A 13,365-nucleotide genomic window follows, 5' to 3' on the forward strand; every position below is an offset into this window, starting at 1 on the left:
CGGCATAAAAATTCCACTAGTCATCAAAATGTCATTTGTAGGGGCAATGCACTAGAAACATACCAAACTGAAAAATCTGACGATACAGTACTGTATATCGAACGTAAAAAAATAAAATAAAATAAAATAAAATAAATAAATCAAAATCTCCCATAACCCCCAAACAACAGAAACAACTTGATTTGAATCTTCAGGTTGCACAAGCCCTCTCAAGTGTCCTCCAATTTGCGCTATTTTCTAGCTCCTGATATGTCCTCCTGTGACTTGCTTCTTCTTTGGACGACGAGAGCCCTTCCACAAGCTACTGATCCAGGGAGACTCTTCAGGCCGACTGTCTCTGTGGAGTATCCCAGACTCCTCGCCTCCACGGAAACTAGCCACTCCGGCAGGTAGGACTCCTGATAGAGTTCTGGTTGGATTTGAAACTTCCTCTTGAAAATGCCTTCCTTTGAAAATACCACTTGTGCTTCAGAGCAATTTGTTTGTTTGTTTTTCCTTCAAAATGCATTTTGTGATTGGTGTGATTATTACTCCAAGCTAATTATGGTCTGAATAACGGGGTACTGTTCCACTGAAGCTGCAGTTACTAGGCGTCTCCATAAGCGTCATTACGGGATGCATTTGACTAGCGTTTTTTTGTAATAGGAATGCACATTTGAAATGTTTTGGCAAAATAATTGATTGCAAGTGCATTTTAAGGACCCCAAGATTGGGCTTGTGGATCCTGGGGCATCAGATTGAAACAACTGTATTAGCAACTCAGATTATCTAATCTCACAGGTCTGCCTGTTTCCTCTCTAGAGCTGCAGGTCTCATCCACCGTCAGTCTCCAAGAAGCGTTTGATAAATTAATTCCTGTGTCTTCTGGTATCATTGATCAGCTCAGCATCCTCCCTAGCAAAGACGAACCCATTAAGGTTGGCACCAATGCGGGAATACATTTCTCAGACAGTTTGAGTTCGAAATTTAAATAGCCGATGGAGTTTTGTATTTCTGTTACCTCCCATTAAGATGCATATATGCTTTCCTTCTTCAGGTGACGGCTAGTGTGTACATCCCCTCCCAAGGCCGACTAGTATGTGGAAGAGAAGATGGCAGCATTATTTTGGTTCCTGCAACTCAAACTGCCATCGTTCAGTTGCTACAAGGAGAACACATGCTTAGAAGAGGTGAAGGAAGGACAGGTTTTTTCTTTTTTTTCTTTTTTTTCTTTTTTTTCTTTTTTTTCTTTTTTTCTTTTTTTTCTTTTTTTTCTTTTTTTTCTTTTTTTAAGGGGGAGCTTTTTAGACTGTTGACACTACTTATTTTGTCATTAATGTAAATAAATTGGAAGGTACACTGAAAATTTTGGGAAATGACCAAAAAAATCTTGGTCCATGTTCTACCATTCCCAGCTTGTGTGGCAATCTTTAGTAAAAGCACCCATTCATTTTAGTGGCATTTTTTCTTCATGAACTATAAATCTAAGTTTGACATTAAGAAAGGCAACATTTGATTTAGGGGTGTGCTAAAAAAATCGATACGGCAATATATCGTTGCGGGCCTCATTACAATACACGTATTGATACACAGGCATCAGAATCGATATTGCTCGTTAGCTTTAAATAGGCAGTTAACGTTTGCCTTTGCAGCTTGCATTGTACCTAAAAAATAAAACCCAGCAGCATCTTTGAAGTTAATTGCCTTCAATTAATGCAGAAATATCTCACCAGTGATTGGACACGGTGTCTTGCTAAGATAAATGAAAAAAAAGAAGAATGTCAACATTTATTTACTTATAAATTTAACATTGCACATGTGTCTTAATGTACCAATTTTCGTATATTTTGTTTAAAAACGAAATAGAATGTGTTACATGATAAAAATGCTGTTTTTATTTCCCCAAATATTTCAAATAAGCACATTTTAGAGCTCTAATTTTAATACTTTGATATTTTTGCTCATATCGGCTCATGCCTATTAATAAATGTTCCCGGTGTATCTGTGAAAGCTGCTCCTTGCTCTGCAGTGTGTACACATTTAGACCAGGCATGCCGCTAGGTGGTAAACTGGAAGAGCTGCTACAAAAATATTTTTGTCAATCAGCATAACAAACATATCCTTTAGGTAAACATATGACTGTTATTATAAAATGCAAGAAAATTAATGTAATATATCGGGATACGTATCACCTTGAAGATCAAGTATGGAGTATATGCCATAGAAGAGGCGGGACTGTTTTTGTACATCAGTTGGTTCGGTTTGAGACGTGTGGGCTGCGTCAAAAATACTTGTGCCACTCGGTTGCGCGTTCGCAACCTGGACCGGAACCAAACTCGTGCAAAAACACGTCCCGCCTCTTCCGTGGCATATACCCCATTGGGAGACATATGTATCGTGATACGTATCGTATCGTGATATGTATCGTGATACGTATCGTATCGTGATACGTATCGTATCGTGATACGTATCGTATCGTGATATGTATCGTGATACGTATCGTATCGTGATACGTATCGTATCGTGAGGTTTGCGGCAATACCCAGCACTAATTTGATTCCACTTTTCTAAAAAAATTTTGTCATTTTCTCTGCAGGATGGCCACCCCATCGTACTCTACGCGGTCACAGGAATAAGGTGACATGTGTCCTGTATCCATACCAGATATCTCCCCGTTACGACCAGCGCTCTTTGGTGTCGGGAGGAGTTGACTTCTCTGTCATTGTGTGGGACATTTTCACTGGGGAGATGAAGCACATTTTCTGTGTGCACGGAGGAGAAATCACCCAGCTCATTGTCCCTCCAGAAAACTGCAGTGTGAGTTTTCCTTCAGTTGAGTTTGTCATATAATACACAAGCCCTTGCCTTACACACTAGGCTTTGAGGTCAGCAGGCTTGGGTCAATTTGTGGTGCCTGGTGTTCAAAGCAAACATGGTGAATCAGCATTTAGCTGTTATGCTGCACGGAAATGGAATAAGCTGCCAACAAAAGTGGAGTCAGGCCCAAGTGTAATGCTTTTAAATCCAGGTTAAAAAGTAGACGCTCTTTTGCCCATATGATTAAGGTCTTTTAAAGCATCTCTAAAATCTAAATGTCTCCAATCTTGATCTTGCGCTGTTCGTTATTTTAGTACTTTGTGTAAGCGAATTTTATTCACTTTGCTTTTAAATGTCTTAAATTGTTTTATTTGTGTGTACTTTGTTCCTTACTTTGCTAATAAATGTCTTGAAACATTTTGTTTGTAAATGCCTTTAAATGTATTTTTATTTTGCCCTGCGATTGGCTGGCAACCAGTCCAGGGTGTACCCTGCCAACTGCCCAAAGCCATCTGAGATAGGCTCCAGCACCTCCGCGACCCTTGTGAGGAATTAAGTGGTCAAGAAAATGGATGGATGTATTTTTATTTATGTGAAGCAAATCGATGGCTCAATTATGGATCAACTATTGAAACATTTCTGGCCTTGTTTTCTCTGCAGACTCGGGTGCAACATTGCGTCTGCTCTGTTGCCAGCGACCACTCTGTGGGCCTGCTCAGTCTCAGGGAAAGGAAGTGCATCATGCTTGCATCGCGGCACCTGTTCCCAATCCAAGTCATCAAGTGGCGCCCCGCTGATGACTACCTCGTTGTTGGATGCTCTGATGGCTCTGTTTATGTCTGGCAGATGGACACAGGTGAGAGTTTTATTGCAGGGGATATAAGCTCTAGCCCAGGGTTGGCAAACTGCGATCCTCAAGGGCCGGAGCCCTGCAGTTTTTAGAGGTTTCCCTACTCAAAGTGTAGCTGATTCCAATTAACAGGATTGTTATCAGGCTTATGCAGAGCTTGCTGATAAGCTGATCGTGAATCAGATGTATTGAAGAAGGGAAATATCCAAAACCTGCAGGACTGCGGCCATCGAGGACCTGATCTCGCCACCCCTGCAATTAGTGACTGCTCACTTGCTCACTTGCACAACTCTCCAATTAAAGGGATTACACCACGGTATTTTAAGCCCTTCCAAATGATAACTAGGCATATAATGATTAAATCGTACCTTTGACACCATGGCGATGTAATTTTTTTACGAAATATTAGGTCTTTTGCTGGTCAGTTTTGTAACGCGGAAGTAAAACGGCCGGTTCAGTAAAACCCCGCCTCTCACCGTGTGATTGCCGCGCCCCCGGCGAGCTAACTGCATGTCCGCTTTTGGGGCTCTGCATTTGAGCACTCCTCTGAGTACGCCCTACAAATTGACGCAAGCCAATTCTTCAATCAACATTTGAAACAAAACGGCTCCTTGCCGCATGAAATCTTTGAGGAGGAGGCGAAAAAAATAAATCCTGGGCTGGTTTCGAACCCGTGACTTGCTGCACACTAACCTCTATACTATCGGTTCAGTTAGGTTCAACAGTGCAATTGTTTTACTTGTAGTTCACACAAATGTTAGCCAGAACCTGGGATTTTAAGACAGCCAATTGTCATTGCACTTTGACATTGCCAAATGTGAAGGATAATTGATTGCTTTGAATTCATTTGGACAGAATGTTTACTGATAAAGGCTATTTTTTTCACTATTCCATGGAGGTCTCAGAGAAAGTGGCCGTGCATTTAGTCCGCAGAGGCGGTGCGGGGGTGGGTCCGCACTTTATGATGTCATAAAGTGAGCACTCTGTCCTTTTCTCAGGTTGGGAGGGGCTGGTATTTGGACAGCAGAATGACCTAGAATTTCTCATAGAAGGGTGAATGGAGGAAAACACCACTTCCGTCATGTGTTTCGTGAGGAATTAGCATTTTAACATAGCTGAAAGCTCCAAAAATAGATTTTTCATTCTGTTGTCCCTTTAAGAGGCAAGGCAAATCTAAATTAGGACTTCCCTGTATAGCTATTTGCACTGATTAGATATGAGAGACAAACCATGGTTTCTCCACATTTTAAATTAGACTAACTTTGAATGTTTATCATTTTTACCATATTTGTTTTACACTAAAAGTCGTTCCAGGGTGTAAGTCAGTCAAAAAAAAAAGTATCGTAAAGAAGAAAAATACAGATAAGTTGCACCAGAGTATAAGTCAAATTTTCTGGGGAAATTTATTTTACAAAAACCGAGACAATGAACAATGGAGCTCGGACTTGCACCCAAAATCCCCCATGCCTAATTGTGGATGCATGTTGACAGCAGCAAACGAGTTCCGGTAGGATAAATCGCCCGCCTCTTACTATGTAAAAGTTTTTCTTATTAGTTTAAAATGTCTTAGCTTAACTAGAATCCCACGTCACATTGTGGTCAAAGGTAGACTGTGTCTTATTGGTGCTCTAAATCCTTGTTGTGGCTAAACGAAACTACATGTCACACATATAACTACTAGTCTTCTTCTTCCATTTCTTTTTCTACTTTCTTTTGGTAGTTACTATATACTTGTGGTGCATTACTACTGGTGGACAAAAGGTGGCAGCATTGCTCAGAAAGTCAACACGATTAGGGCACATTTGGCTTGCTGTCCAAACTTTAATTTTTTAAAATATATTGTATAAAAGTCGCACCTGAGTATAAAGTGCAGGACTAGCCAAACTGAAAAAAAGTTAACTTTGAAGGTTTATTCTGCGTTAGAAACGGGCAGTCTAAACATAACTGGTTTGAATGCAGCTCGACAACGATATCAGCTGGGAATGACTGCATGTGAGCGTGCCCATGCATGTGTGCGTGTTTGGAGTCTGAATGAGCTGTAGCGCTGAGAGATTGCAGGGTAACTGGGTGTGAAATTAAAGCGTGTGTATGAGACAGTGAGTGAGGAAAAAGTGTGCTTGCTTATGTGGATGTGAGAAAGAGATCCAGAGAGCAGAAAGAGGGAGAGTGTGTGTGTCTTGAGCGTTGGCACCATTACATGTCTGAGTCTACAGTCACTCACTCTCTTTGAAACACACACGCACAGCATAATGGTGCCACTTCTCTTCTCACTCAATACTTAAAGCCAATCGTGATATCAGGTCTGTCTGCAGCTAATGGGGTCTCCTCTAAACTCTCTCTTTTTTTTTTTTTTTTTTTTTTTCTTTTTTTTTTTTTTTTGTGAGAAGAGCAGAGGATTGTTACAGCCAGAGATAACTGACTTGAATCACATTCAAGACAATAGATGGTCATAGTAGTAAGCATTATGAAACCAAGGCATGGTTGATGAAGAATATTTGGTAATGATAAAAATACGGTGATAACAGAAGAAAAAAATGACATACAAGAAAGTGTGTCCTCGTACAATGGTCACAGGATTCAAAAATACATTAGACTGTGGCTAAAAAGATATTCACATGCTCTTGACCCAACAGTCATGTTTGACATATAAGGCCAAAGTCACTGTTAAGTTTTGTACCCAGGATGCTGCCTTTGCTTAAAATGCTCCTTTTGCTTTTATTAGGGGTGGGTGATGTGGCCTGAAAATTATATCACGATATTTCAAAAGAAATTTGCGGTGACCATATTTTTGACGATATTGGTAATAATTACTGAACAATAGATTTGTGATTGACAATAGCACTTATATTGCAGCAACAATTTTTAAGACACTTTTTACCCCACAATTTAAATGTATATAAAGTGCAAATATAGCAACTGTAATGGAATAAAATGGAAACAAAAACAAACCAGGTAGTGTTTACCCTGCGAAATGTAACATAACTGCTTAGCAAATACAATTAGCTAGCCATCACCCGGGTCTCTTAACTTTCTCACTCTCCGCTCCTTCATGTTTGTAGGGGCCTTGGACCGCTGTGTGATGGGTATAACTGCTGTCGAGATACTCAATGCCTGCGACGAGCTGGCTCCAGCCACCGTGGATGCCTTGAGCCATTCGGCGGTGAACCTGAAGCAGGCAATGACTCGCCGGAGCCTGGCGGCACTGAAGAACATGGCTCAGCACAAACTGCAAACACTTGCCACCAATCTGCTGGCGGCAGACAACGCTGACAAGGTACAGTCACATTTCAATGAAGTACTGCATAGCAGGATCTAGGAAGTATGCATTGTGTTGAAAATTAGACGGATGCCTGTTATTTGCTAATTGTGTGAATACTGACAGTCAGTCGTTTAGTGTTGTTGCAACCCCCCAAAAAAGCAAAATCAGTACATTTTAGTAGGGCTGTGCAATTAATTGAAATTCAATTACAATTTCAGTTACACTCCACAATTACAAAACCAGCATAATCGTAAAAAAAAAAAGATTATTAATACTAAATTTTGAGTAGTTAAAATTTACACAGTTGCACCTTTTTTTTTATTTTTTATTTAAGATAAGTAATTTAATATAAACGTTGTTTCATCCAAAAGGAACTTGCATAATTATAGTGTTTCGAAGAATTTTGTCTTAATATTTTTATTTGTTTCTTAAGTTTAAGCATTTTCTTGTTTTAAAACAAAAATAGAGTGCACATGCTCTAAACTCCAACTTCAGGTTTTTGCCACACATAAATAAATAAATAAATAATATACATTATAAATATATATTATTACAAATTTTGTTTGGTCCAAGGAACTTACATAATTATAGTGTTTCTATTTTTTTAATTGGTCTTTAATATTTTTAAATGCCTAAACATTTTCTTGCTTTGTACCAAAAAATAATCATTTAATTATTGAATGCATGAATAAATGAATGAATGAATGAATGAATATTATTATACATTTTATTTGGCCCAAAAGGAACTTGCAAAATTATAGTGTTTCTATTCTTTTTAAAATTGGCCTTAATATTTTTAAATGCTTAAACATTTTCTTGTTTTGTACCAAAAAAATAATTGTTTGAATAATCATGAGTTAAATTATTGCCAAAATAATCGTGATTATTATTTTTTCCCATAATCGAGCAGCCCTACATTTTAGTAACACTTAAAAGCATTGCTGTAAGGTGCACATCTACACATTATACAAACCTGTTAAAAAATCAACATTTTTTTTAGGACATTTCAAATTGATCAAGTTCAACACATTTCTTGAAATAGACAATCCACCATTGTTCAACTATGATATTTTTTTTTTCTTATAAAATTGCTTTTGCACAACATAGAAACCCCAATTCCATTGAAGATGTGACATTTTGTAAAACTTAAAACAAAACACAATACAATGATTTACAAATAATTTTCAACTTATATTAGGGTGTGTTAAAGGGCCCGTCTGCCGGTTTCACTCAGGAAAATGCACTTTTTAAATACAGGATTTAAACAAACAAACTACTTCTAAATTTATAGATATGGGCTTTTCATAACGTGTGGGGGTGATTTTGTCCTAAACTCCCACACCCCCAGCCTGTAGTTTGCCATTTTGTGTTTGTTTTGTAAACAGCGGGACGTTTGTTTACACCCCTCCAGCCAATCGCAGAGTGCGGGGGTGGCGTGTCGCAAACGGGGCCGGGCGAACGTGTCGGCTGCGTGACGTCACTCCCGCGGCAATTTGACAGCACGCACGGATTTTTTTTTCACTCACTCATTCACACATGTAAGCTTCTGTGAGTGAGTGAATAAAAAAATAATAATAATCCGTGCGTGCTTTCAAATTGCTGCGGGAGTGACTTTTTCATGGTCCGTCCACTGTGTTTACTGGAGGTGTCTTCCAGGATTTTCCTCATCGCCACATAATCACAGCCGTTTTCTGAAAAGGCCAACGCACAACAGCTGCAATTTTCCTGCCTTGCTGTATCAGAAATACATCACTGTTGTTTTTCTTTGTTGTTATTGTTTCTCACACCCCAGGGTCATTTGTCTGCTATAACTGTAAAATTATGGGTCCAAACTATCCAACATCCCCCCCCCCCCCCCCCCATGTGAGTGGCTATGTATGCTCCCCTGCCGTGTGTGATGGAAGATAATGACTGTGAAATGTCATACTATCAACACAAACACTACACCCACCCAGTCAACTGCAAGCCATCACCTGTGTTTACAGTTATAGCTTTTAGGCTGGTGTAAGGAAGTCAATATGTGACTTTGAGTCGTCCTCTGGCATTTCTGCTGAACCGTGTTTTTGTTTTCTTTTTTGTCTGAAGGAGGTATGTACAATATTGCCTGAGTGTGGAAAAAGATCATCAATAGATGGGTTTTTTTCTGGGTATAATCCGTTTAAGATTGATACGCTCTTCAAATTGACATGATTTATTAGGTGAACTGTAAGTCAAATTGTCGTTTTGTTGAGCAAAGTGTGTAAATGTTGATTATGAGATTGCTACAAAATCGGTGTGCGTAGTTCGATTAATCTGTGACACTGAGAGTTGGTCAGAGTTGAACCCAAAATCGAAGAGAAACACAATTGCCTGTTAGGGATGTCACGATAAGGGCAATATCGTGATATTATTGTCATGTTCACAATATTTAAAAGGAATACGTCTGTTATTTCCATTTGTGCAGTTGTAGCACCCTATAGTGGCTAGTTTATTAGTGCAATTTAGTTTTCATTAGGGATATTTTGGCCTTCCGTATTTAAAATTTATGCTAATTGTCAGATGAAGGGGGACTTAATTTGCTTGTGACGCCATCAATGTGTGCTTGCATTAGCAAGTAAGTGCTTCAATATTGTTATTAGCGATTGTAGGTGGTTTATATGCATTTCTGTAATGTACAAAAACACAATATTGTGCTTTTCTTTTTTAGTATGAGCTCTCTTTTTTTACAATATTGTGATCATTTTTTAAATATCGTCAATGCCCCCACAATATCGTGATAATTATCATATTGTGACTTTCTTATCGTGACAATATTGTATCGTGTTGTTTGGATATCGTTACATCCCTTTTGCCTATTAGTGTAATTTTGGATGGGGCGTATTATACATGTTATTTACATGATTTTATTGTAATTCATAATCATTCAGTCCCACCTATACAGTTTTCATACATTATCTAAAGAACACATCACAGAATCCTTAGCCACATTTAATGTTCATATACTATTCAATATTGAAATTTGACAATAATGCAAATACAGTAAATGTCATCCTTGTGTTTTGACTTTTCATAAAATGACCTGGAATGCACAAAAAATAGATTTTTTGCATTTGCTGCAAAATGACTAGTAAAACAGATGTTGGACTTTATCAGTGTGTATAAATCAAAGAAAATCCCGGTAATTGTGAGAAATCTGAAAATCTGAACCTGTACATGCCATAAAGGTGTTTGTATGTTTGTTTGTTTATTTATTTATTTATTTATTAATTATTATTTTTTTAAGGGACCGTGGTAGCAGTGTTCAAGAGGATGTTTGAAAAAATCCAGAGATGTGTCACCAACCACATTTATGCAGGTTTCCACTGAAACATGCACTTATTGGTCTCAAAAGAAATCTCAAAACCGTGTTAGCAGCATCAGAATGCAGAAATTCCTGCAATGCCAAATAAAAAGCATCAATTTATGAATTAATAATCCATTTATTGTTTCCATACAGGTCATTAATACGTTTTTCAAATGTATATTGTGCATCGTTTTAAATGTGAAATTAAGAGGATTTTCGTGGAAACTGTGATTAAGGTTAATTTAAGTACGTTGTGATTGAGCTTTTTAAATGTTAACTAGTGATTGTATTTCGCAATTTTTGATACGTAACACATAATAGATTATTGCAAATTATATCACAAAAGATTTTCTTCTGGTTTTTGGTGAGTGTGAAAAAAGGCCATAGAAGCCCAAACCATGCGTTATGAGGCCCTCTGCCTTTAGGTGGCAATGTTCATCCACCGGAACTCCATGATGATTGACACAAGGACCAGGACAAGAATGGCGTTTTAAGTTTTATTTGTATTTATTTTTTTTCCTTCCTACATGGCATTTCTAAGATGTATGATTTAAAAAATGTATATAGATTTTCATTCATAACAGCTGATTTAACTTTTCCATTCTGGTGGCAAAGAAGTCTAATCGTGCATGTCTATCATGTTAGTTATGATTCTCACAATGTAATGTAAATGCCTGCTTTCTTCTATAATTGATCAGTTTGTGTTACAGTAAAGTCTTACCCTTTTAAACGTTCAATGTGTCTCACTGACTCCTTGATTTGAGTGATTTTCAACATTCTTCCTTCTGTAGGGAAACCTGCCCAAATATTCCCACAACGCGCTGGTGGTCCAGGCAATGAAGACCAACCTCACGGACCCCGACATGCATGTGCTTTTCTTTGACGTGGAAGCCGTGATCATCCAGTTGCTGACAGAAGAAGCTCAGAGGCCAAATCCTATGCTGGTGTCCCCGGAAACGCTGCAGAAAAGCCAGGCTGGGGCTGACAAGGGAGGCTCTTTCCTGGCCAACAAGATCTTCAAGCAGGTCAGCAACAAACACGCAGCAATCCAGAATTAAATACAACATTAACCTGAACGCGACAAGGCATAGTGAACACTTGTGTTGACATCTTTTTCAAAATAGGTGAAAGAAACAATGAAGGAGACTATCAAGGAGCACCTGCTGGACGAAGATGAAGAAGAAGAAGAGGAGATGCGGAGGCGAGAGGAGAAGTCCAAGTCTCTGAGTCTTCTGGAGTACAACCTGACAATGGACACAGCCAAACTCTTCATGTCCTGCTTGCATGCCTGGGGTCTCAACGAGCAGCTGGACGGGATCTGTATGGAGAGACTCGGCATGCTCAGGCCGCACTGCCCCATTTCGTTTGGCCTCATCTCCAGAGGAGGTCACATGTCCCTCATGCTGCCCACCTTCAAGGTATATCCCAAACTGGAATCTGCTTGCAAGCAAGTACAGCTCTTAAATTGCTTCCAGATGCGATTAATCAACAGTTTGAAGCGCATAATAAACAGTCAATGAATTGATCAAAATAATTTAACAGTGGTGTATGCAGCTTACCGCTCATTTGTATTAGCGATAGACCGATATGTTTTTTCCAGGGCCGATACCAATTATTAGTGGTCAAGGTGGCCGATAGCCGATATTTGAAACCGATATTTATTTTCAGTTAAAAAAAAAAAAGAGGGTGGGGGTGGGGGGGTTATTGGAGTGTCTTAAAGCATTATTGCTTGTTGAACAATTTAATTTTTCAGACAATCTTAGACAATAGATTTCATTTTAAATGTCTAAAAAAAAATGTTCAGGGAGCCACCAAGGTTATCAGTACGTCTTAAAAAGTTCAATGGAAACTTAAACAAGTAAATACAATAGAGCTCTATAGTTTTCTACAGTAAATATTTTTTCCCCCAAAATTTAAAAATAGCTGAAATCTAAAGAAAAAAAAAAAAGCTGAAATCTTAAACTTTTGTTTAAATGTTGAGAGAAAAAAAAAGGTGCAGAAGGTTCCCAGGGTCATCTCTTATAAAGTTAACTGAAAATTTAAATAAATGGTTCGCGGAGATTAAAATGGCTTTAAATGTACCTTTTATTGTCATGTCCATTAGATTTAGGACGATACCGATATTCGTCAAAATGCCCAGTATCTGCGCCGGTAATCAGTCTGGCCGATTATCGGTCTATCCCTAATTTGTATAATGGTCCTGTGTTGTAACTTAAATTAATTTTAATTAATAAGAACTTTACATAACACAATGTGCTGCAACAATGGTAAAAAGTACATTTTAGGCACATCCATTTTATATGCTGCTTATTCATTCCTTGCTAAGGTTCTACCGCCAGATTGGACTAAGTTTTACTAAAGCTTGCAATGGTTTAGTCCATATTTTCTGTATGTAAAATGTGATCTTTATTAAGGTGTAAAGTGTAACCATTTCTCAAGCATATTATGCACTTGAATATATTACGCACCACCAAAATATCCCTTTCAAAAGTTGATTTTCCTATAGCCTTCATAGTAATTTGATTGAATGGGATTTTGTTCAGACACATTTTTTGGTGATAGAGAAGTTTTCTTACCTTGCTAAACCCATAAAATATGGATATGAATCAGTTCTGCAAAAAAAGTGTCGCTAGTTGAAATAAAAATGTGAAATTCTAAAAGTACCAATTATATACTCAACAAAACTATAAACGCAAAACTTTTGTTTTTAACTTCCATTTTTTTTTATGAGATCAACTCCGATTTAAAATCATTTCTCTCAAATATTGCTCACAAACCAGTCTAAATCTGGGATAATGAGCACTTCCCCTTTGCCGAGATAACCCCTCCCACCTCACAGGTGTACCACATCAAGATGCTGATTAGATTTAGACTTAAACTTGACTTTATGGGGTATATGCCACGGAAGAGGCGGGACTGTTTTTTGCACATCAGTTTGTTTCCGGTTTGGTTTGCGATGTGTGGGCTGCGTCAAAAATACTTGTGCTTCCGACTTTGTGCCCCTGGGTTGCGCGTTCGCAACCCGGACCGGGAATAAACTGATGTGCAAAATCACGTCCCGCCTCTTCCTTGGCATATACCCCATTGATCCCTTTGGGATGGCTCCCTCTGGGAAATGTACATGTCCAGCAGCAATAA

At 38.4% G+C, this 13,365-nt stretch overlaps 1 protein-coding gene across 2 annotated transcripts in view; it reads left to right on the plus strand.

Moving 5' to 3' along the window:
- The window catches only part of wdr7 (WD repeat domain 7), a 71,223-nt gene that overhangs the window by 6,319 nt on the left and 51,539 nt on the right, over positions 1-13,365 (plus strand). For both annotated transcript variants that reach the window (XM_077497291.1, XM_077497292.1), the window contains exons 10-17: positions 242-389; positions 802-917; positions 1,037-1,169; positions 2,576-2,796; positions 3,457-3,652; positions 6,706-6,920; positions 11,019-11,252; positions 11,352-11,645. In XM_077497291.1, the coding sequence (XP_077353417.1) occupies positions 242-389; positions 802-917; positions 1,037-1,169; positions 2,576-2,796; positions 3,457-3,652; positions 6,706-6,920; positions 11,019-11,252; positions 11,352-11,645 (1,557 nt within the window). The remainder of the gene's footprint in view (positions 1-241; positions 390-801; positions 918-1,036; positions 1,170-2,575; positions 2,797-3,456; positions 3,653-6,705; positions 6,921-11,018; positions 11,253-11,351; positions 11,646-13,365) is intronic.

This window comes from Festucalex cinctus, chromosome 15 (genome assembly GCF_051991245.1).
Source record: "Festucalex cinctus isolate MCC-2025b chromosome 15, RoL_Fcin_1.0, whole genome shotgun sequence".
Taxonomy (NCBI): Eukaryota; Metazoa; Chordata; class Actinopteri; order Syngnathiformes; family Syngnathidae; genus Festucalex; species Festucalex cinctus.